Source organism: Plectropomus leopardus, chromosome 20 (genome assembly GCF_026936395.1).
Source record: "Plectropomus leopardus strain MGB_pleo_1.0 chromosome 20, ASM2693639v1, whole genome shotgun sequence".
Lineage (NCBI taxonomy): Eukaryota > Metazoa > Chordata > Actinopteri > Perciformes > Serranidae > Plectropomus > Plectropomus leopardus.
Window position 1 is genome coordinate 11,265,385 of NC_142195.1, and position 24,612 is coordinate 11,289,996.

The 24,612-nt window shown below is 41.7% G+C and overlaps 1 protein-coding gene across 2 annotated transcripts; it reads left to right on the forward strand.

The window, feature by feature from the left end:
• Window positions 1-1,576: 1,576 nt before the first annotated feature.
• Window positions 1,577-22,921, forward strand: zbtb7c (zinc finger and BTB domain containing 7C). 2 transcript variants are annotated; one of them, XM_042509941.2, is made up of 4 exons: window positions 1,577-1,723; window positions 19,078-19,827; window positions 19,907-20,580; window positions 21,052-22,921. In XM_042509941.2, the coding sequence occupies exons 2-4, from the start codon at window positions 19,105-19,107 to the stop codon at window positions 21,665-21,667; spliced, it is 2,013 nt and encodes a 670-aa protein (XP_042365875.2). In that variant the 5' UTR covers window positions 1,577-1,723; window positions 19,078-19,104; the 3' UTR covers window positions 21,668-22,921. The 2 variants fall into 2 exon arrangements, with proteins under 2 accessions (XP_042365875.2, XP_042365874.2); XM_042509940.2 differs by lacking the exon at window positions 1,577-1,723 and adding an exon at window positions 12,603-12,989.
• The last annotated feature ends 1,691 nt before the right edge of the window (window positions 22,922-24,612 follow it).

The window sequence follows — 24,612 nt, forward strand, 5'->3', positions numbered from 1 at the left end:
AGTCCATTTTGCATATATTTATTTTTTGAAAAGAGACTGTATGCATGTAATGAGCAGAAACTATATTGACCATGGGAAAACAGAAGTGTAATTTGAAAAGACAATGCATGTAACGAGCGTAAATTGGCACACTGTCCCCGAACGTCCAAAACTGACGCGGCAGGGGACCTTGCAAGCCACATTTTGATGTGTAGATCTACGGACAAAGCGGCAGTATTTGATGAGTTGGGATGAGAACACATTGGTATTTAGCAGTGTATTCACTGTACATTTGGCCTCTTGTCTACACGGAAACAGAGTTTCTGGTCACTAAAGCTGAGATTTCTCAAAATTATTTTTAAGATACAGATTTTTCAAATCTCTGGTTTCTTTGTAGCCTATACATGTAAAGCTTTCAAGATTTGAGCATGACTTGAATCTCTGAGTGAGCTCCTTCAACCGTATACCGGAAGGGAACCAACAGAAATGACATCTCAAGTCGCTGTTTTGAAAAGGTATCGTTAACCTGCAGACTTTACTACCTGTGTGACGAAGGGAGACTGTGAAAGACAGCAAACGCCAGTGAGCTATTGGAGTCATTTTTGCATTATAGTGTGTACAGAAATATTTGGTAAAGCAATGGTTGTGTGGACAGAATACACCAACACTTAATGTACTAACATTGCTAAAGAATAGAATAGATATTTTCACCATTATGTATTGCACTATTGGCAAAATTTCACAAATCCCAGCCTCTTCTCAGAGAATCACTAGACCCTACGGTGTCTGCTGCTCTTGTTTCACCTGACACTTTCAGCAGGATTTACATCACTGATTACACCCGCTTATTATATTCCCATTACGCTGCATTATAGGCTTCAGATCAGCACAATGGGTCTTACGTTTTGCCAGGTACGAGCTGGTACAGTGAAGCACACACCCAAATACACTCAGATACTGTCACCAACTCTCTATCACACAAACCTTTCTCTCTACTCTTTTCATTTCTCCCCTGATATGTCTTTTGTTCGATACCTGATATGAACCCCTCTAGCTCCTGTTTGGCACAGGCAAAGACCCACCCACTGGTACAATACTGCATTATACTACAACAACCTCTTCCCCAATTTTTTTCCAGCACTATGTTTGAAATCTCAGCTGCACATCAGTTTGGCTGTTTTATTACCACTCTCAGTGCTTCCAGATCTTGCTACTGGCTTGGCCTCTACTCGAGCTCTGCAGCCTCATCTCTGGCTCCAGACCTTCAGGCCCTGGTCAGGCCTACCAGCAACCCTCCACCCTCTCTGTCCTCCAGCCCTAGCACCATAGCTCAGCTCTGCCTATCCCCAGCCATAACCATACTGTGCAGTCCAAGCTTGCAAGCACGTTTTTAGGCTTGGCCCAGTGAGTGTGAGTGCGTGTCACTCCCCTCCCCTAAGCACAGGTGGACTTGTAGGGAACGCTGCCAAATACTTTTGGTTTAGGGGGAGGGAGGGGTGTTGGCTGAGGCTGGTGGGTGTAGCAGTTTTTTGTTTTGTTGCGTTTCTTAGATAACCGTTTCGTGGAACGGTACCTTTTCACTCCCCCAAATCACAGACACACCTTCAGAGCAAATTTGAGTCTCTATCTTGCCCGCTCTCACTTTCTTTCACAAGTCTGCCTGGCTCTGAGACAGTGTTGAGCTTCCTGACAGGGACTGAGTGCGCGAGAGAGGAACTGAAATCAAAACTTCTTCTCTTACAAGGTCAGTAACATCTTGCTGTCTCTTTCCCCCTCTTCTTCTTTATGCTTCCTCATACAGAACTACTAGTTCATATGCTGGTATCCTAAAAAAGTCATAATGAAAGGTGCACATTGTCTATATGTTGTGGCAAAATTTCAAAGCATGCAAGAGCTGTCTGCTACCCACTGAGCACCAGAATCAGACTGAAGGATGGCTGACCTTTTGTAGAATCAGGTTCCCCCGTGTTCCCATTTTAAGTTGCAAACAGCTCCACACCTCAAACTTTCTATAATAGGACATACGGTAAGAAAAGGGATGTCCAGCTTTTCTCAGCGCTGTACACAAAATTTCCTGCGTGTGTGGCTTGCAACAGATGTGCTCACAATGAAATCCTCCCCCTTCACATAACAGCCAGACACTGAGGAGGAAGCAAGTGAAAGCATGACAAAGCTGGAACAGATTGAAAGACTGATATCATTTTTTAGTTTTACTTGCAATTACAGCAGCAGCTGGTAAAACAACATGATTTACCGTGCATGATTTAGATCTGTATATGATAATTTGTCTCGTCACCGTTGCAATTCTGTCATCAAGAAGCTGCCTGAGTACTTGAAAGATATGTAATACACGTCACATCTCTTAACTGACACAGCAGTGATAACAGGATGACATCTCTCTGGGAAGCTAAATTCACTTTAACTTCATTCATCAGTTAGCGACTAATTTTCACATCAGATTCGGCTTCTCTCTGTGACACATGAGGGGGCAGAGGTGTGACATACAAGATTATTACCCTCCCCCATCAAATAGCATTAGTACCTGTTAACCTTTAAGAGTGATATTAAAGGAAAATTGTTCCAAGGGCGTAGTTTTGTTTCAGCATCGGAAGAGGACACATATGAAACTGGGGGTTTGGGGTCCTTCTCCAGGACATTTTGTGCGCCAAACACTTAAATTCCTTCATTCTGGTGAATCTTTATGCATCAAGTTATGGAGGAAATGTCCTTAACTTTGTAAATAAAAATAAAATACCTCTGCTATTTTCATGCTTTTATTGGGGGGACAAAAGCACATGTTCTAAATATTAAGGGGGGTATGTCCCCTGTGCCCCCCGTTGAAATCTACCCATATGCATTGTTCCATCTTTGAATCTATGATCTATAATAAATGATTATCAGAATTATCAGAATTTGCTCTATGACCAATATTTTTTCCTGTTATTGAGAATGACACTGCCTTGGGGGTTTAGTGGTTAATTTCAGAGAAACTGGTGATGACTACACATTTGAAATTTTATGTTAAGCAACTGCAGCTATTCACCTACCATTTCATTTAGCGGTTATGGTCTAAAACAGGCAAAAATTGAATTAACACAACTTTAGGGCAAGTGAATCACATTACTGATGAGTTGTTCATATGGGTACTTCAAACAAGTAATGGCTAAATCATGAAAAACTAGAAGAGAAAATGTGGTTTACTTGAAGCAAATTCTACATATTCTACACATACTGTATAGTGGTGAGGTAATTTTAAAAAAAGTAAGCGGCACTTTCATTTAAAAAATATTTAAAAGCAGATAAACTTTTATACTAAAAGCAGATAAACAGACATGCTTCAGTGTGAAACCTTTATCAGCCCTGATCATTAATGAAAAAAAAACACAAGCATAACCTACAGAGCTCTCTTCCTGTCACAGTGGCAGTTAGATGGGGATAAAGTTTAGTAGACACTACCACACCTACTCTTGTCACACACCCTGACTGCAGCCCTCCAATGCCTCTATCTCTCTCAAGGATTAACTCAATTGAACCTGATCCTTGCAACAGGGCCTCTCTTACATCTGTGTGTTTAACAAACATTACCCAAGGCACATTTCATTCATGTTTGTACAGTCTCGTACTGCACACGTAAGCTTATATTCAATAAAAAGGATCTGAGCTTGTATTAGTACAAAAACACATCACATAGTGTGTAAATATGTGTGTGAGAGTGCACAAGTACTTGATTGATAAACTTCAGTGTCCTGGATGAACGTCTTAAGTGAATGAGGACGCGGCTTTGTGATTGCAAAGCAATGCAATGTGTTCATTATGAGACTGACAGAGTGAGTGAGTCCACACGCCTTCTTTCCACCTGACAGCATGTGGGCATGCCTGTGTAAATGCTGTTACACGGGGGACACACAATCTGATTTTAACCTCCCATGACACAGATGTCATCCCGTCACAGTTGTCTTTTAAATCAAACTCTGACAGCTAAGACAGAATACAATCAAAGCCAACAACATCCAATTAGCTCACCTCCAAGGACCCCTTAAGTTCAGGTTAATGTACGCATGTGAGTTTGTATGTACACAATGGCCGAGGAGCTGTTTGTGTGTGCATGTGTGCGTGTCCGCCCTCCTCCGTAGGATCGAGGTCCAGGTTTTGTTGTGTGTGGAGTTGGGCTGGGTGAGTAAGCCGCCCCTCACAGATGAATAGAGGATGGGAGGAGGCTTGAAGAGGCTGCCGTGGGTGGGAGGCCCGAGCCCTGCCAAAAAAGCTCCTTCTGTGGGATTTGTGTACTTTTGCGTTCCTCACGAAACACAGCGCCTGGCTCAAACGACAAAGCAGCCAGGGAGGCAGGCACTCGCACTCCCAGAGGTCGGCTCGATCGCACCCTCTCCGCTTTTCAAGCTATATTCTTTCTTTCCGTTTACAATTTCTCCATTTCCACGATTCTCTTATTATTTTCTCCTTCTGCCACCGCTGCTGCTTTCAATTACTTTTCAGTAGTTTTCTTTAATACAATGATGGATTACATTCACATACTTTAACAGCAACGTCACCTGGAGCACCACCGTGCCCCAGAGTAACTCTTTGGCAACTTAGGAGAAACTGCAGCATGAAATTTGTTCATATTAATCTTGATTTGCATACAAATCCCTAGCTGGCCCTTGAGAATGAAGCAGTAGAGGCAGTTGCTTATAAGGCCCCCTGGCCTCTAAGGATCCCCTAGGAAATATATATATATTTTAAATGAACAGGACATAATAATGAAATAAAACTTAATCTTCCTAAACAAAAACTGACAATACTTTGTGCCATTTTGGCCTAAAACAAAGATATAATAATGGGCTCAAAATCAAGGCAAAATCAACAATTTAGAAAGGCTAATTAAATTTAATCAAATAATTAAATAAATTCATGTCCCCTACGAAATGACCACTGCCATGATTTTGGGGTAAAAAAATAAGATAATAATAATAATAAAAACAACATTTTGCTGTAGTATTAAAAAGTTACAACTGGAATAAATATCTTGACTTATAACTTTACTTAGAATTTAAAAAATTAAATATCGATGTGCTTATTTGTACATACTGATATTACAATGAAGAAGGTTTTTCAGTATCATGTGAAGTTGCAACAAGTTACAATGAGGCCCCCCTCCAAACAAAACCTTGCTTCGGGCCCCCAATAGTCTAGGGCCGGCCCTGTTTAATTGCAACACACCGGCAGCTGTTGAGCCACAATAACTTTTAATTTTTCATTTAGATTTTGTCTCATGAATTCTTTATAATATTATAGTACCTGTAGTAGTAATAACTATTAGCATTATCTGCAGTAAATCATATTGGAAATGTCTCTTGCAGGGTTGTTGTATTCCCCAGTAGGGTCAAAGTCATCAGAGAAATGTTTGTCATACTTTTCTTCATCTGAAATGTCAGTGGCTGCCACAGTTTGTATTGTGCTTGTGCAATGAGGCATTTTACATACAAATTGTGGGTGTTTCCTGAATGTTACCTAGATAATAGAAAGTAGGCCCCTGTAACCACTGGCAACCCACCTAGCCTCAGCAGAGTGACAAGTGCAAAGAGACATCATTTTCAGCATGACAAAATTATAACTTGTTAAATTAGAAAATTAAAGCTGTACTTTGTAGAAATAGATCTGCAGGAAATAGAGTTGAATGTCATTCAGCATCGGGGTGTTGGATGAAGAAAAGAAGAAAGGATAAAAAAAAAAGAGCACGATTTCATAATGTCTAAAAGAAAGATCTGGGTTGAATAAGTGGGTCCACCCACCTGTGTGTGAGAGGCAGCGAGAGAGAAAGCGGGGCTGGATGGCAGTTTTAGAGACATGAGTGTGTGGGTTAGGCTAGCTGGCCTGCTTATGCTATCTAATCACTGGGAGAGAAAGGAGAGCAGCATGGCTTGATCCACCCACCCACCCCAGACAAACAGCAGTTAGCCTGCTAAGTACTATATGTGGTCGCCTGCAGCTCTGGGCCGTACATGGGGGAACAGAGATAAAATGTGACAGACTCTGCAGGTAACAGACATTCACCACAATTATGTCTCATTCTGTGCCGGGGAGAAAGAGAGATGTGTCAATCTGGAAGCTACTATGGATCACGACTGCATGTGAGAGTGTGTGTGAGTGTGTCGCTGTTGAACAAGTTGGCCATACTCCAGCGGGTAAAACTAATGAGAGTTCATTGGCTGATTTTTTTAAACCAAATTAGCCAAATTTGTTTTAACCTAAGGCTGAAAATAAGTAATGGATTCACTCGTGAAACTCCAGTCAGGTAACAAAAACATTCATGTATGTCCAAATATTCTTTGTCTTGGATTATTAGCAGCCCTATTAGCATGAATTACGCTCGGGTGATTTCTCCTCTTTTGTCGGTTTTGTCAGATACAGATTAGTTACCTGTGTGATACCTGAGTGGGTGGGACGGGTCCAAAAATAGCTGACCTACGCATCACGCCTGTGGTTGAATGTGGTCCACACACCTCGTACATGTGTGTGCGAGTGTATGTATGTGTGTCATGACAGGCATCTGTCTCCCCTGCCCTGCAGCCTGACTGGTTTTAATTAGGAGGTGCCAGAGTGCCCGAGGGCTCTCCTGCTGACACACACACACATACACATACGCGCACACACACAAACACGCATACACACACACACACTACCTGAGGGCAGACAGAGGCTGTCCCGCCAAGGCTGGCCTCCTTCTCGTTATCACCATAAGGAGTTGTCCTCATTCACCCCACGACCCTCCCAACACGCACACAAATATTCACACCAAGCAGATCAAATGAACACAACACAATACTGAAATGCATTCAGAGGCAGCGTGTTGGGAGCTTTGACTCCTTGTACGTTTAGGTGGAAGCTTTCAGATCCAGAATACATTTCCATATAATAAAAGTGGCCTCAAACGTAAAGAGTAATCATATTTGCCTTCGACAAACATCGCCGCAGACACTCAAGTTATCCTCGCACACAGCAGTGAGTTCATACAACGCCACCTGTGAAACACTGTGACTCTGCCTACTTCAGCACTCACAGCTCTAAATATGCAGCTTGTGTACTTTGCCTCCCTTCTGGCAAAGCTTCCGACACTGATTAGGATGTTTGAAAAGAAGACAAAACAAGAGAAAGTTAAAGAACGAACAGACAGGTCAGCAGAAAGGAAACGCCCTCACCTCACTCACCCGAATGGCATGCTCCGAGGTGAGTTCTAATGACCTGACAGATAGGTGTGTGTCTCAGTGACTGAGCAGGGCAGAGCGTACAGTAGGTTTGCACACACGCCTGCCTCCCTTTGTGTTGAAGCAACATTGCGTCTGTGTGTCTGACTCCGTCCTTGGACTGGAGACAGGGGGTGTAGAACTGCGAGGTTGCTGTGATGCTCTATCTCTGGACTGTGGGGGGATGACTGCCTCCCTTTCCTGCTTCTCTCCCACACCAGGCCACACCTGGCCTCCGACACACCAGGGTAAAGGGCAAGAGTCAGGTTTTCTGCAGTTATTAATCCAGGGAAGGTCTGATAAGTACTTCTCTGAAATCTTTTTCCACGTTTTTTGCTGTGTACACATTGGCACATAATTTTGAGCATGTTTTGAACCGCTCTCTCACGTTCTTTTTAAATTCTGAACACAACTACTTCTGCCATTTTTGATGTGTACAAATGACTGGAGCAATATGAATTCCTTCCAAGAGAGACTGTGTGAAAATGTGGGCCGTTATCCCAACAAGTCCTCCAAATTAAACAACAAAATACTCGATTTGTCCACCAAAACACTGCTGAAAAATACATCAGTTTATGAAGTGACAATGCCATCGTTAAGGTTTGGTTAGTTTTAATTGCAAAACCGACATAGTTAGGGTTAACCCTTTGAAAGCTGGATCAACATCACTTTTCTCGTGCTGCGTTCCCTTTTCTCAAGTATTAAAACATTTAAACTCTGAGCATATTGGTACGATTTTTTTACAGAACATGGGAAAAATGGCAATGAGCAACTTGGTAAGAAATGTCCCTCAAATTGCAAGAAATAAGTAGATTTAGAAAACTATTTAAAAAAGAAAAAAAAAGCTTAGGAAAAAAGTCTGCAGAACTTTAATATTAACAATTATCATATTGTATCATCATTATGTATTTTAAATTATTTTACATAATTAATATTATTTTCAAGCATCTTGTTAGGGTTGTTTCTTTCTGTTTTTACTTTACATTTTTGTTGTTTGTTTGGAGGGGTGTTTTGTGTGTGTGTGTGTGATTTATTTTGTACTTTTTACAAATGGTCGTTTCTTTTCGACTTGCTCCTTGTTTTCCCATTGTTTTGAAAGAAGTCAAGCCAATTTGCCAAGGTTTTAAAGAGTTAAAGGATAATCATGTTCATGTTTTTGAAAAAACAACACTTACTGTCACTTAAAAACAGGAAACAAACAGCTATCTACCATGTTCAAGTCTATGTGTTGTTACTCCATCTACCAACTCCGACCTCCAACCTATGCAGACTTTCTCACTTTATAGCAAGTCACCTGGCTTCCTCCTTTGCTCCTGACAGACAAGAGCCATAATTACTACAGCCGCTAAAGGGCTTTGTCACCTGAACGTAAACATATGTCTCTTGGAGCACTTCCTAAAACCACTGTTTTTCCTTTTGTGTGGAAACTCTGCAATATATTTGGAACATACAGTATTGTTCATTAAGTAAAAGAAGTTGTGTAGGCGATGCTGTGACAGTTACGTACAAAAACAGCATTAGGGGTGAATGCTGTGGAGCTAACAAGCCCCCTTAATTCACATGATTAAACCTTGGGTAGGCAGTGCAATTTTGGCATCATTGGGCAAAAACCACATAATAAACTTTGAGCATATTGTGATTCAAGTGGTTTCAAAGAACACTAAACTTCTGCACCTCCGCTCAGCTCTGTTTTTAAAAATCTAGCCCCAGACAAGAGACTTTGGCCAATTGCAAGTCATTTTCACAGAGAGCAGCTGTGAATCAAGTCAATCACTGCTTGTGAACTGAGGTCAAACTGTCAAACCAAGCAGCGCTGATCAAATATGAATCAAAATTCTCTCACTGCATTGTTTTTTTGTCTACAAATGTTTTCAGAAACATATTTTACTGTACTGTTTAGCTGTAAAATGGGAAAATGTGTGCGTGCCTCGACCGCCTTGTAAAAAATAGTTCCAAGAGACCAAGCACTGCATACCATTTTTTACAAACATCTATGGCGAGAAACAGGCAACACAAGTAGCAGAATCTTGATTCATATTTGATCAGTGCTGCCTACTTGATTGACAGTTGTGTTACAGATTTCCTCGGCTCTGATTGGTTGTTTTTGTGATTCTTGTAAATGCCATTATCGTCACTATGAGACAGAGGACCATTATCTGCTTGTTGTACTACACTGAGGATATAACGACAATTTTTTTAAAAAAATGTTTGTCAAATTTCCTTAAAAAGTTGCGTACTGTAGCTTAAACTAACTATGTCATCCACAGTTTTTAGCTAGAGACTATCTTGTGATGGGATCACTTCAGCTCGCGATACAGTGAACCACAAATTAAAACAAATGTGGGCCAGAGGCGTAAGGTGGGGGGGCCAGTGGCCCATTCCTTAATTCATACACCCTACTTCAAGCCGCCTTGCTCAGACCAAACCCATCGTCAAACTCAACTTTCAGTGTGATCTTAACTACAAACCTGTAAAGTTCTGTGGTTGCATCCTGCACAGTTATAAAGCTATCACACTTAAAATATCTGTCCACAGATAGACAGCTGCAATGGACTTTTGGTGTGAAAACAATACCAGCCATCTGGGTGTTGTCGCTGCTGGTTATGAACGTTTTTTGGTTCTCTCAACTTTAAGCTACTAACTGTCTTTGGATCTGACACTGAAGCTTTCTAGACTAAGTAATGAAGAGGAAACCTTTTTTTTTTGTTTTTTTGTTTTAATAGATCAGTATTCAGGGCTATTAGGGCTTCACCTACCCGGACCTGAATTCATAATAATGACAAGCCTGTAGTGAATTTTGCTGCTACAATACAGTGGGAGGTATTCTGGTGAGCTCTTGGTTTAATTAGAGAAATCTTGCCGCCTGTGATATTGTACACCATTAAAGTCCATGATATCGACTTTATATAATGACGCTTCACACCCCATCCTCCCTCCAAAGTGCCAATCTGGTGCCCTGGTACGTGTATCCTGCTGGGCGCAGCAGGTGGCAGTAAACAGGTACGTGAAGACGCCAGACAGAAAGACAGACAGAAAAAACAGATGACTCTTACTCAGCCCCTTGAGTCCTCATGTTTTGTGAGTGTTAGCACTCAGACTGAGCGACAAGACTCACCACGTCTTGGTGTAGCCCAACAGTCACAAAGAACAGAAGGGGGGGAATTAATATTTGGCCTGATGGTTATACTACAGAAACATAAGACACAGAAGCACCAAGATCAGTCTTATCCCTAATTAGACAATAATATAATTGGTTTCATTCTGGTATTATATAACTGTTGCAATTATTACACATCACATCTGCCTTTTAGCCATGCTATACTGTGTGCACATTGCACTAGGTCAGAAAACTTTTATGAGCACCCCCCACCTGGAAAAATAAGATGCAGAGCACATCAGTGTATTTTACACACTGCATGTCTGCACCATAAGCCCATGGCCTATCGTAGCTTGCAGCACCACATCCTGCAGTTTTACAGAGTTCAGAACAAAGCAGTTCACACAGGTACCACTTACAGAGCGCTGCTATGACGGCAGCGGAGTATTTAGAATAGATAGCCGATCTCATGAGATGGCAAATGTTGTTTTTCTGGCCGTCTGGCTGGCCTGCTAGCAGTTAGTGGCTAACCCCGTTTATATATACTAGATGCCAATGTGAGTTGGCCTCCGCTCTCACCCTGTACAAAACAGTGTAAACCACCAGGGCATGGGCTGTGGTTTGCTTTAGTCCATGTTTTCCCCAAAGGGGAAGTGGGCATAGCAGTCTGATGTACACTCTGATGTCTACTTGTTTGTGGAGGTTAACTGGACACAATTTGACTGCTTTCACGGTCTGATTGTCGGTTTTGATTTATGGATGGTAAGAAAGATTTTGGTAGGTTTGAAGGTCCAGTAACCACTGAGATAACAATGGTTGACTGCATGTACTACCTTTATAAACAACATAACAAAACCTGCTTGGATTTGTTCTAAATTGTATGTTAGGCTATTAAATTTAGTTTTATTATCTGTACAACTGTTTGTTTTTAGGTTCGCAGCAGTCATCTTTAAGTGCAAAATATATCACTGAGGAGCTGCAGCCTTCCTGCAGCAAGCAAACTTCATTTAAAAAAAAACCCCATAACAATTAAGTATTCAGAGGGTGTGGTTTAATGATGTCACACAGGAAAGCTCGATGGTTGTTTCGGATCCTGTGAATGTGCTATGTCATAACATTTGGCCTGCCTGTGAAAGCAAAGGAAACACTCTTTCTCCCTTTTTCTTTCTCTCTTTCTGTTTCTCCCTGTGTCACACCCACACATATACTTTGACACAACCTGAGGAAGTTTGTGCATTTACATTTTGTTGCCATGAACTCATCACAGCAAACTCTCTTCACATTTTCAGGATGTTTAATACGTCCCCAAACTCCTGCTAAACAGGTGTCTTCGTCTATACTAAAGTCTACACAGAGTGGCTTATTTCTACACCTCTTCTGCATAAACTTCCTCCTCCTCCAGATAGAGGTGGTGCTGGTGTGCTCACCAACTGTTACCCTGCTTCAGCAGCTTTCTGACTCAAAACAAGACTAACGTTGGCCTTCTGCTCTCCTCAACCTGGTTTTTGAAACCTTGGCTTAGAAAAAAAACAAAAAAGGATATGGTCTGCACACTGCTTGTGGTATTTTTCAGCGTCTGTGGTTCAGTTCTGTCTCAGATATTGTCAGCTTTTAAGTAATATTTCTTTTCATATTACCACCCATTGAATGAATCGTTCAGTTTTATGGCGCTCTGAGGCTGTTAAGTGTCTTACGTGTGTTTTCAGTAATTAGTCTGTTGTGATTGTACGTTTATGGTTATAGTTGCCCGTCTTTAACCCTACAAAAACTGAACGCATGCACGGAGGTCTCAAAAAGCTTGTTAAATGTTTGTTTCATGATAGAGTTTTAAAAAAATGAGTAGCATGACTCCATTTTAAATAGGTGTAAAACTGAAACTAACCGGCTTAAAGTTGTGTTTCTGCTTCTGTTTGACTACTTTAAGTCCTGTCCATCTCCTCATCTCAGCTTCAGACTAACCAACGGAGGTGCACAAAATAGTTCTCCAACTTTTCCCTCCCTTTCTCCTTTCCTTTTTTTACCCTCCCTCTGTCTCCCCAAACAACCCCTTCAAGTTCCTTTGCCCCGGTCCCTTTATACCAAAAATCCACTCTAACACAACTAAAAATTCATTTTGTCTGACCTAAATCAGAGGGTGTCTGCGCCATGGGCTTATTACACAGTGCGCTTAAACTTGTGTTGTGGAGGAGGATGGGGTATTATTATCTTCCAGCTACCCACCCTGCTATAAAAACTAGTGGTGCGACATCTCCACAGCGCAGTGCTGCTGCCCTCCCTCCCTTCCTCTCACTCTCTCGCTCGTCCTACATGAGCCACACACAACAGTGCGCCTGACTCTTAACTCCACACTAGCCACTCTGCTACACATACAGACCCAAGAATCACACTCTGCTCTCCTCTGTTGCACTGCTTTTGCTTCTCTCCATTGGATATTCCTCCTCGGGTGTTTTTTTATTTATTTATTTTTGTGAATGGGCATCCGTGGCCGGTGTGAGGAGCTTGTGAATGGACTGACTTTGCGCGGCTGACTGATTGACAGACTGGCAAAGAGAGAGGCAGCTGTGTTTCAATTAGAGAGGGCAATGCTGAGAGGTCAAGCGAGGAGCAACAGAGCCTCTTAGTAGTCTGGAAATACAAAGACACGTGAGGGGAATCAAGAAACTGAAGGCACGGTAGGTGACGGGCGCTGAAAGCTGTGGAATGCTGGGGAACGTATCAAGACATGTGTGAACTGATGTGGAAGCCAGAGTTTTGGAGCATGCACATGGGTGTGTGTCTGTGCGCATATGTCCATGATAATTTGTCACATTGTTTCAGTGTGTGCGTGCGTGTGTGTGTGTGTGTGTGTGTGTGTGTGTGTGTGTGAACAAGCTCGCACTTGTCATGTTACACTGAGCCCATGTGCAGCACTTATTTCCCTATTTAAAGAGTGTTTATTTGAGTGTTGTAGCCCTGCTGCACTAGATCATAAAGGCCTGACAAGGTGCAAACAGGTCAATAAAGTCACTTAATGATTCATGTAATTATTTAGGCTGTAGTGTAAATATTGTTGCCGTAAAATTCTGGAAATAGCATGTGCGTTTATAGCATAACAGCACGTCTTGGAAATGTCAAACATAGTAGTTTAAGTGGGCTTAAGTATGTGTTTTGTCTCCAGCAGTAATTACAGATTGCACTGTTAGATATTCCATATCTATGCGACATTCTCCGTTAAATCCAAAATAAACACTCAGGTAATTCATAAAGATAAAGGGGATGTTTGTGAGTGGGGACAAAATAAAAACATGTTATGGATTTGAGGCTGAGCTGAAAATGACTGTTTACGACAGGCTTGTTGTCAGCCAGCTTATAGACCTCTTACCTCATGTAGTTACAAAATGCCATGACCAGTATAGCCTTTAAATTGTTTATCAGTTGTTGCTTTTAATTCACGGTTTTAGTTCGTTTGTACTCACCAAATACTCGCAGAAACATAAAAACGATTGCATTGTACAATTAGGTATAAGTGGGGGATAAAATAGAGAAAATTAGTCTGCATATCAAAACGTAAATTCAGGGTATACTTGATTTATTGTGTCAGATAATGAAGCATTTATTAAGTCGCTCTAGAAGAGAAACTGTAGTTAGACACCTGCTCAACAAGCTCACTAACTGTGACAGGAAACTCATTACAGATCAATGTCATACCAATTATAGGCTTGCTTAATCACATACTGTTACTCTGGTTATATCTAATTAGCTGCAATCTGTTTTTCACCTGCACCTGTCATAGAGTAATAAAGGCTTTTAATTCTTATGAATCTTCTTTTGTTTTTTAATTTTCAACATGTTATAATGGGATCCATGGATCCATTTTTGAATATAAAAAAAACAAATAAAGGGCACATTTTTAACCAAGGCTAAATTATAAAAAGATACTATTCTGGCTTTAAAAAGTAGATGTTTTTTATATCGCACCGTTCTCACTTGCAGTAGTGGAGTACAAGCTCCTTCTGTTCATTTAGGGGTCTTTATTCAGACCAAACAGAGACGTAGAAATGCATAAGGTCATTTAAATTTAAAAAATAATCTGTCCGTTAGATGGCAAATAGTCTAATAACAACATTCTTTATCACTGAACTGATATTCAGCAGCGAACAATAAACTTTTGTTTACTTTGGGAGTGAGAGAGATAATGGTGTGTAGCTGTGGGCCCCCCTGAAGGCTCAAGAGATGACACTTAGTGCGAACTGGCTCTTTCAGGAGCCGAGCAAGTTAAATTGGCCTCCACAAAAACCAGATTCAGAGTTGCCTTCAAATATGTAATTATTTTAGACTTCAAATAAAAACAAATTAATAGTAATCAAAGGCATAAGACTGATGATTATTTGTTTGAGTAATTGGCATGAAAAGTAAATCATAATAAGGAATTTAATGATACATTCATTGAAACATTTTAAAATGAATTTCTGTTGTTTTTAGTGAGGTTTATGCTGCTGAAATTGGGGAAATATGCTGAACTGGAAGGCCTATTTTCTACCAAAATGTTAATATTATTTAATATAAATCAGCCTATACTTACATTAATAATGTGTTTGGCGGCACTCAATTTCCCAACACTATTTGTTTTTAAAACTGTGTAAGTGGGAAATGAATGTGCCCCAAACTTCACATAAAAATAAGTTTCAAGCCTCAACTTTAAGCAAAACTTGTGCGGTTAAATGCTCGACTATGGCCCTGACATTTCATCATTATTGCAAAGGTAAATACCCAACCCATTTAGTATAACTGGCATTATATACTGTTCACCTCCTCAAGCTGACAGCAATTAATTTAAAAACTCCCCCTATGCGACCTATAGGCTCCAGACGATTGTCATTTAAAACGCCAACCAAGGAAGAGTCTCCTCTAGGAACAGGTACACTGGTGTTTTACTGGTGATAATGGACTAGCCTACACAGTAGGTCAAATGAATGCCTTCTCCTAATAAGGGGGTGAATTTTGGCTGTCAATATTATAAATTATTGGCTGTGCAATTGTCCATCTGTGACAGTTGTTTAGCAGGTGTTTGCTATGGGCAGTTGGTGACAGGGGTAAACTTTGGCTGCCGGTGATTTAGCATGTGGGTCAGGTGGATGCACTGGCCTGACAGGGATAAACTAGGCTTTGGGTGTTGTAGCTTACAGGCCAAATGAGTGTCTGCCTGTGACAAGGGTTGAGATAGACATTAGCTGCTGATTTGTGGCCTGAGCGGTCAGGGCTGGGGACAAGTTAGCCGCTCTACTCAGGGCATAATGATGATACAGCTGCAACAGGGGCAGCAAGAGGAGGAGGAGGAGGAGGAGGAAGAGGAGAATTATTAGGAGGAGGAGGTGGTGGTGGTCAGAGCCCGGAAAGCAGATGAAGTTCTTGGGAGAAAGACGACGCTGAATGGAGGTGACACATAATTTGGGGTGGGAGTGCTGAGTTGAAAGTGTTAGTGACTAAGTGAGGCATGAGAGGAGACGTGGCCGATACAGGCGGGCAGGAAAGAGAGACAGACAGAAAGCCAAGACCGTCCATTAGAGGTCAGTTTAATAATTTAGCCAATACTGAGTATGAATAGTTTTCACGCATGGAGCTGAAATTCCTGTTAAGTAAATTAATTCAGTGATGTATGTGTGATAAACAGAAATAGGGGGGGATTGCTACAAAACGTTCACTATTTATTTATTCCAAAATTTGTGTCACCTCATAATGGCAGGTTGCTGTAACGAGTCAGTTTTATCAATAAAGAAAAAGTTGTCCTTCCATGACTTTGCTGGATGATGGATGAAGAGCCAAATGACTTAAACAGTAATTATCAGAGCCCTTTCACGAGGCGTCCCCACCCTGGCTGCCCTGATGGGTGGAGGGGGGTGTGGGCGTGAGTGGGGGTGTAAAGGGTTAAGGCTGTTTGGCTGATGAAATGTCGCTCCAGGACCTTGTGGTGGGAAAGCTGTGCCCTCCTCCCCTCCCTGTCTATGTGGCACATCCTCCTTAGATCCTCTCAACATTGTAATTAGGGGCCGGCCGCTAAGAGCTAGCGCTAGCTGGTGGCAGGCAAACAGTGGGAACGGAGGGGAGTGGTGCTCGCCGGGGCACCAGGCGAACAAACAGCAACAGCAGCACGTGTCTCATAGTTCCAGGAGTGGGTGGGATGGATCGAGAGCAAACGAATGACAGTGGATTCGCCAAGCCCTCCCAGTCTGACTCTTTCTCTCCCTCTTATCCACTCGGTGTTGTTCCAAGCTCTGCACTATTGTTTGCCTTGGCAGGCTGTTACAGGGAGGGGCCCCTCCGCTGGTGTTTGTGCAACCTGTTAGGGAACTTTTAGGGCCATCTGATCTCTCCCTTAACTCTCTCACTGGAGATTCTCTCACCTTCTTCTCATTACTTTTATGGATGTTGTACACATGGTGCAAAATATAATAGAAAAGGGATATCGCTCTGTCTTTGTAGAGGCAACACAACAGAATGAGTTTAAGAAGTTTTAACAGGGTGTGTGTTACCTGAGTTTACAGTACGTGCACTACACTGTAGTGTTTGCATGAAATGTAATATAGATCTCTTTCCCTTTCTATTAAATATATCACTTCATTGGCTGGCAACTTTCTCCGTCTCTCTTTTGTTCCAGCTTTCCCATTGGGGTGGTTCGAGGTAGCTCTGTGTTATAGGTCTATCCTATACCATCACTCCCTCTATAGACATTTTAATTATGACCACACTGTATCAATGGCATGAACATAGCTACAGTTACCTAGCAACAAGATCGACAAGAATAAACTACATGTAAGATTGGTATCCAAGTTGTATACCTGCAGGTGAACTAAGGGATTTTCTTTTTTTTTCTTCTCTCTTTTTTTTTTTTTTTTTTTCTCCTCCTCTGGTGTGATCCCCTGCAGCACAAAAGTAAGACACTCTGTTTTTGCGTGTGTGTGTGTGTGTGTGTTTAAATCGTGTGGCTTCCGTGCTGGCCCATTTAGAGCCAGTCAACAATGCAGCTGTGGTGAGCGGGCCCGCTTCAAAGTATTTATCTACACATGCCTCCGGTGACCACCAAGTGTGGACAGCTAAGTTTAAGCTCTATTCATAGATGCGAATGAATGAGCAGTCTGCCAGAGGAAGTTTTATCACTGTGACTGTAAACAACAGCACAGTGAATCAACAGGTAGGAACTCAGGCGGCAGTGGGATGGAGGTTTTAAGAAAAGTGAGGAGAGATCTGTGTGTGCATTGAGGTCTTAGTCAGCATGCAGCAAATCAAATGAGCGTGTAGGGGATAGAGTGCGCAAGTAAGCATTTTGACAGGATACAGTATCTAGAGTACAATCTGACCTCTTTTGTCGTTCTCTTCATTTCTCACCACATCCAAAACACACTGGTATTGTTCGAATGAAGGTATCAGCTCGCCTCATGCTCGTATCTGGTAGAGACAGACAAGAAGGATGGACACATTATCACACAAATTCTCACGCACTCAACACTAAGTGTCAAAAAAAAATTATTTAGAGAAATGTCAACCCTGTTGTTGAGAGTCTTATCAAGATGATGGGCTTCCCTAACTCACTCAACACAAGAAATCGTGATAGCACATTCAAGAATAAATATTATCCGATGTGATGTTTGCTCGAAATGAGACATGCTGTATTTACCACTTGTTGCTTTTGCTGCACAGATGGCACACAAACAAGCATGCCTACGGTGTATTTTAATAAAGCTAGACTGTCACTCATTGTTGTTAACAATATCAGCTTCAGTTAGGAGCCTGAATATATATATCAGCGCTCTGTGAAAATCCTTCATCTCATGAATAGAGCCTGTGTGTGTGCGCTCGCTGCTATTGCGCTCTAAATTAATGTTTTAAAATAATGAACCCTTTCGTTATTTGCTTTTACATGCCCTTATCACCTTCCTGTTTGCACTTCCTTCTCAGCAGAATCCCTGCTGCTTCGCCCTTGTGATAACTCAAATGTTTATGATATTGAAGGAGAACTGTCATTCACTGCTTGGTCCCATTATGAAAATTATTGCGACTAATCCTCAAACACCAACAGGAAATCATGTTGAAATAAATCATTGTATTTTCAGATTTTTAAAAAAAAGTCTTTCATTCACATGGAACAAAAAATATTCAATTTGTGGCACATTAAGAAATATTTTTTTGCTCGTTTCCCAAGTCGTGTCTCTACTATGTAATCTTAACCCACATGTTGCCCTTGTGGAATATCTCCTTGTAAATTAGCCAGTCAAGCTTTATTTATTCAGCAGGTCTCATTGAGGTCAAAGTCTCTTTTACAAAAGAGACCTGACACTTACTTGTTAGACATGAACGAATCTTTAGAAGCTTTACTGTCAAGTATTACGTATATTATTATTATTTCATGTCTTCTTTCATAATAGCATTGCCATATCTTTTTGTGTGATGCACCAAATTGCTTCTATGGATTAGAAAATAGAGTTTCAACTCTGTAAACATGTTAAAAGTCTTCTTTATCGTGTGGCAGACTGAATTATTTTTTCTATCCAGACGGACCACAGAATCTCGAAAATTCTTAAAATATCTTCAAAACTGTTAGAACTGTTAAATGACCTTGCAGATTTTTGAAAGATATCCAGGAGCTTATGACATTTCAGAAAAATTGAGAGAATTACTGAAGGCTTTTGGAAGCAAAATGTTGGTCCGACATCATTATGTGTTTTTCACTTTGACTTTCTTGAGCAAGTATCACTAAACAGTTCGCTGTTATTGCTTCCTCTATAGACAAGCAGCAACGACAGAGAGAGGAGAATGGTTCATCACAGACAAGAGGATCTGATCGGGATCCCCTTCCCGAATCACAGCAGTGATGTCCTCTGCAGCCTCAACGAGCAGCGTCGTGACGGCCTGCTCTGCGATGTCATCCTCATCGTCCGCGACCAGGAGTACCGCACCCACCGCTCCGTCCTGGCCGCCTGCAGCCAGTACTTCAAGAAGCTCTTCACAGTGGCCACAGGTAACGGTGGGGATCATCATCACACAGCGGCCGTGTACGAAATCGACTTTGTGGCTCCAGAGTCACTCAGGGCGATACTTGAGTTCGCCTACACTTCAACTCTGACTGTGACGGCGTCCAACGTTAAAGAGATCCTGAACGCAGCTCAGATGCTGGAGATTCCCTGCATCATAAATGTTTGCCTGGAGATAATGGACAGCGGGGGCGGAGGCGGCGGAGGTGGAGGAGAGAGAGGGGAGGAGGGAGAAGAGGAAGAGGAGGATGCGGAGGAAGACGAGGAGGAGGAGGAGGAAGAGGAAGATGAAGAGGAGGACGAGGGGTCACGGAAGGACGAGCAGGAGGACGAGGAGGACAATGTCAGCGAGAGGTCGCTGCAGTCGTCGGAGAGCAGGGGGGAGCAGACACCTCCGGGGACGGAGGACTCGCCGCCTCCCAGCACCTCCACGTACCACCAGCAGTTTGACCTGCACAGAGAGTCGTCGCAGTCACAGTCTCCGGACACCATGAGAGGAAAACAGGTAGCTTACTGGATCTTGTGTTTTCATTGCGATAATATAATAAAGTTCAAAACGCTGATGATGCTGTCTTGTGTTGCAGGAGAGTATGGAGAGTCGGGTTTTGAAGGATTTCTCCATCGAGTCTCTCCTCCAGGAGGGGCTGTACCCCCGCATGTCAACACTGGACAGGAGGACCAACTTCTCTCCTCTCCTCCCCGGCTTCTACCCCTCCATGTGGGCCACCGAGTTCCCGTCCTTCCCCAAGCAGCTCCTGGACCCCAGCCACCACCAGCATCCCCACGCCGGAGCCTCGCCGCAAACCAGGCTCCCCCACTCCTTCCCTGCCTCTGCACCGCTCGAGGCCTCCAGGCCCCTCGATCTAGCTGTGAAAAGAGAGATCATAAAGGAGGAGATGAAAGAGGAAATCCCGCTCAGTCTGCTCCACGGCAACTTCCTCAAGGAGTTTGTCAACTCGGGGTTGAGCAGCACTATGAACGCTGGGTCGGTTCCATCAGAAGGTCACGCTCTAGCTCCAATAAAGGATGAAGCTGACTTCCGGTCGTACCTGAGCTTTCTAAGCTCTGCGTCCCACTTGGGGTCGCTGTTCCCTCCCTGGCAGCTGGAGGAGGAGAGGAAGATGAAGCCCAAAGCATCGCAGCAGTGTCCGATCTGCAACAAGGTCATCCAAGGAGCAGGGAAATTGCCACGACACATGAGGACACACACGGGAGAGAAACCGTACATGTGCACAATCTGTGAAGTCCGATTCACCAGGTATGTTGAGCAGCACCTCTTAACACCTCATCATCGCTTCAGTTCGAGTGTTTTCTTACTAATAAGCCACATAGAGAACTTGAGATCTTCCTTTTCCTGTGACTTCAAAGCACCAGGTTACGTAAAACAGTTGGGTTAACGGAAAAGTACCCCATGCTCTTTTGTCTGAGGTTAATCTGTTTTCACCAAATCTGAATATCAAACAGCTTTTAGTGGAAAGCCCCCTCCACTGGTTTCTTTGCATCAGTGATAGCTCACTCACCAACATCCTCCTGTTTTGGCATACATGTATTTTCCAACTGTGTTTTACTGAGCTTTACTGTTGTCAGTGAAGGCAAATCATCTTTACTGGCTTTTAAACACACTTGTAACAAGATCTAAAAGGGCAGAGAAATGCAGTGTGGTAATTTATGTTAACCTTTCCACCCACGACACACTGTATGAAAACATGTGGTTTTGCTTTTTTCTCAGACAAGATAAACTCAAGATCCACATGAGGAAGCACACAGGTGAGCGCCCCTACATCTGCCTCCACTGCAACTCAAAGTTTGTCCACAACTACGACCTGAAGAACCACCTGCGTATCCACACGGGAGTCCGTCCATACCAGTGCGAGCACTGCTACAAAAGCTTCACACGGTCCGACCACCTACATCGACACATCAAGAGGCAGAGCTGCCGCATCTCCCGCCCCCGGCGAGGACGGAAACCAGCTGCTTGGCGGTCCACAACCACCAGCAACTTCCTGTGCCCCCCCACTGCTGCCACCAACCGGTTTGAGGAGAACGGGTTAAGCCCTGCGTACCAGGGAGTCAAGAGTCACGGACTAGGGGAGATGCTCAGCAACAGGGGTCTGGGATTTAAGAGCGGGGATGGTGCGGGAAGGGAGAGCAGGGAGGAACGGCAAGCAGAGGGGAAGCACGTCGCAGAGGAGGAGAAGGCAGGAGCAGGGAGGCAGAGGGGAGTGTTTGCTTTTGCTCTGGCTGGAGAAGAAGTGCTTACCCACTCTCCATTTTATGCTGCGACCTCTGACCCCTGGACCATGAGACTGGAGCGTGCTCCACCCATCCCTGAGCCGGCCAAATGAGCCGCGGTCTGTAGAAGTAAAAAGGACAAGAAAGAAAGTCTCTTTAATCTCTGTGTCTGTTCTGCTCCAGGAATCTAAAGCACCTTTTTAAAAAAAATGAAAGTGAGATCAATGAACCGTTTGAAGCCTGCTGATGTGGCAGTGGGAGTCTAATTAAATAATTTCACAGATGTCATGTTGAATAATTGTTTACAAATATTTTGATAGCATTTAAAAAGAGGCAAACAGTTTGACACTGCTAAAGAGGAAAACAAATCTGAATGCTGTTATATATATTATTTGCATTATTTATCTGCAAGGTTGTCAAAAATGCTATCAATTCAAAAACTACATAATTCCTCTGAAGCAAGATGGGATGAGGCTTTTATACTGACAAGTATTTATATGCAAGAAAATATAAATCTATGAACTGACACCTTTTGTTACAATGTTGAATTAGTGACTATGATGAATGTAAAACAAATGATAAAGGAAAATGGTTTTTAAAACATTTCAGTCTCACAAGGAGAAATGGAGTTGAAAATAAGTAGTAAAATTGAAATAATTTCATAAACAAGCCTTTATCCAAACAAGGGCCATTTTTATTTTGCATTGTTGAGTTTAAGTGTTTCAGAGGACCAGTGCTTTCAAATCTAACATTACAAATTGTTTATTATAGCAGGGCATAGTCTGGCACACGTCCTGTAAGTATGTCCAATCCTTACGTGGTTATCTAATGATATCCCAAAACAAAGGGAACCCACTTGAAGTTAAACAAATCAGGACATTTGATAATGTGTTATTATCCTTTCACTGCCTTGTTCTGATTTAAGCTCCTCGTCTGCACTATTGTACATAGACTTTTTGGCCATGGTGGTGTTAATTACGGTTGCATTGCTGTAAAAAAAAATAAAAATAAATATATATTGATCTTAAAAGGCATCCATCCAAAGATGTGTACTTTGATATTTCACAGACTTGAATAAGACTTTGTTTTAATGTTTATGAATATGTGTCTTCAGAGGATGTATATTTCTGACTAATCAAACTGCCGCTTCAGCAAAACAGTATGCTTGTGTTTTCTCTGCTGCAACAAATCAAGAGGGTTTCAGCCCCACTTTTCATATAATGTTCATCTCTGATTTGTGTATAAAGAAGTTCGAAAATGATTTGAATTGAAATGGGAAAGTATTTTCTTGCTATTTATGCATATTTAAATGAATGAGCCTTGGCTATATTTTGCAAATCTGTTTTATAAAGACACTAAATGTTGAACTTTGCTCTTCTTTGGGAGTTTTACTTTCAGAAAATTACCAAGTTATGTGTGTCAGTGTGTGTGCGCGTGTGTTTGTGTGTTTAGTGTTATCTTCATATCTTCGCAAAGACCAATTTGAGATTTGAAATTGACAATGAGGACATTTTTTTGGAAATTGAGGACATTTTGGTCAGACTTAAGGTTGAGGGTTGGTGTCAAGTATGTAGTTGTGATGATTCGGGTTAGAGAAAGGAAAGACGATGTCAGTAAGGATCGTGACAATGGGATAAAATAGATTATATTTATATAATAGAATTATATTATAATCAATTGTAACAGTTTTCTTATTTTTCTCTATTTCAATTTGGGTAAATAACCCTATAGTAATATAAATAACACCAAAATCATGTCAAAAAACCCAGAAGAACCCCAAAGATCTTTTTCACAACAGACATTTTGATGTGACATAGAAGAGAAAAACTGATTTTGTTAATGATGACTCAGTTTCATAAAGTTGGATAGCGACAGTGAGCCAGCATGCACAACACCTGCAACCTGGAAAAAACTAATCTAAATGGAATGCAGTTATAAGTCATCGGTTACGCCTGTCCTTTTTCTACTATGACGAGTCAAAATGTCTGCCTACAAAAAGCTCTCCTGTCTCCGATTTAACCGGTGGCCCAACTGTTTTCTACTCATGAGTACTGAGTAAAGTTTACACAGTTGAATCTATATTTAAACTAAATTAGATCAAATTTAACCCATTCATTTTTGGTGTTCAAACTTTTTTTTTTACACTTTATAATATAATAATATTTGACTGTCGTCCTCTCCTGATTTTAAAGGCTGCATTACAGTAAATGGATGTAATTTTCTGAACTTATACAAGCCGGTTTCAGCTCTTTTATTTGCCTTTATCCACTTAGTCATTATATCCACATGATGATTGATTATCAAAAATCTTGTTGTGTAAATATATTTTGAAAGCAACAACAGCCAACCCTGCAATATCTTCACAATATTGATATCAAGGTATTTGATCAAAAATATTGTGATAGATAACTTTCTCCATATAGTCCAGCACAATGGTCAATGGTTGCCGGACCTAGCATATTCAGCAAGCCCCCGAGGCAAGCTTCCCTTGGCCCCAATCTACACCCCACAAAATATTATTATTATTATTAATTATTAACCTTAATGAGAGATCAACACATATAAACTTAGCTAACAATCAATGATAATAAATAACAAACAATATGAGAACACAATATGCGGAAATTTGCAAATTTTGTCCTCTTGTTTTTGCACGCCGCCCGGAAGGTTTTTTTTCTTTTTCCTTTTTTTATACTGTAATGCTCTCTACATACACTCCAAATCACCATTTCCAATATGTTCAATTTCTTGGTAACAAAAAAATAGAAAAAAAATAAAATTATATATTTTCGCTGCCTATGTCGCCTGTAAGAAGATCCACCACTGCCCTTGATAAATTAACCAGAACATCATACTATTTGCTTTTCTTTTTTTTCTAGGGACATATTTTTTGTCTTGGCTCACATAAACCTGACAGTTGTTAATATGTATTTATTTATTTCAATGTTTACTTTTATAGGAACAAGTATATAGTATTGACCGATGCCACACACCACAGTGTTTCTATCACTGCGTGGGTCTTTAAATACGCACATCTGTGTGGAAAATACACACAAAA

What these genes read in the sequence shown, in the direction of transcription:
- zbtb7c (XM_042509941.2), top strand. Translation starts at nt 19,105, where the DNA reads ATGGTTCATCACAGACAAGAGGATCTGATCGGGATCCCCTTCCCGAAT. An exon ending in ACACCATGAGAGGAAAACAG is followed by an intron (nt 19,828 to 19,906) that starts GTAGCTTACTGG and finishes CTTGTGTTGCAG; the next exon opens with GAGAGTATGGAGAGTCGGGT. An exon ending in TGTGAAGTCCGATTCACCAG is followed by an intron (nt 20,581 to 21,051) that starts GTATGTTGAGCA and finishes CTTTTTTCTCAG; the next exon opens with ACAAGATAAACTCAAGATCC.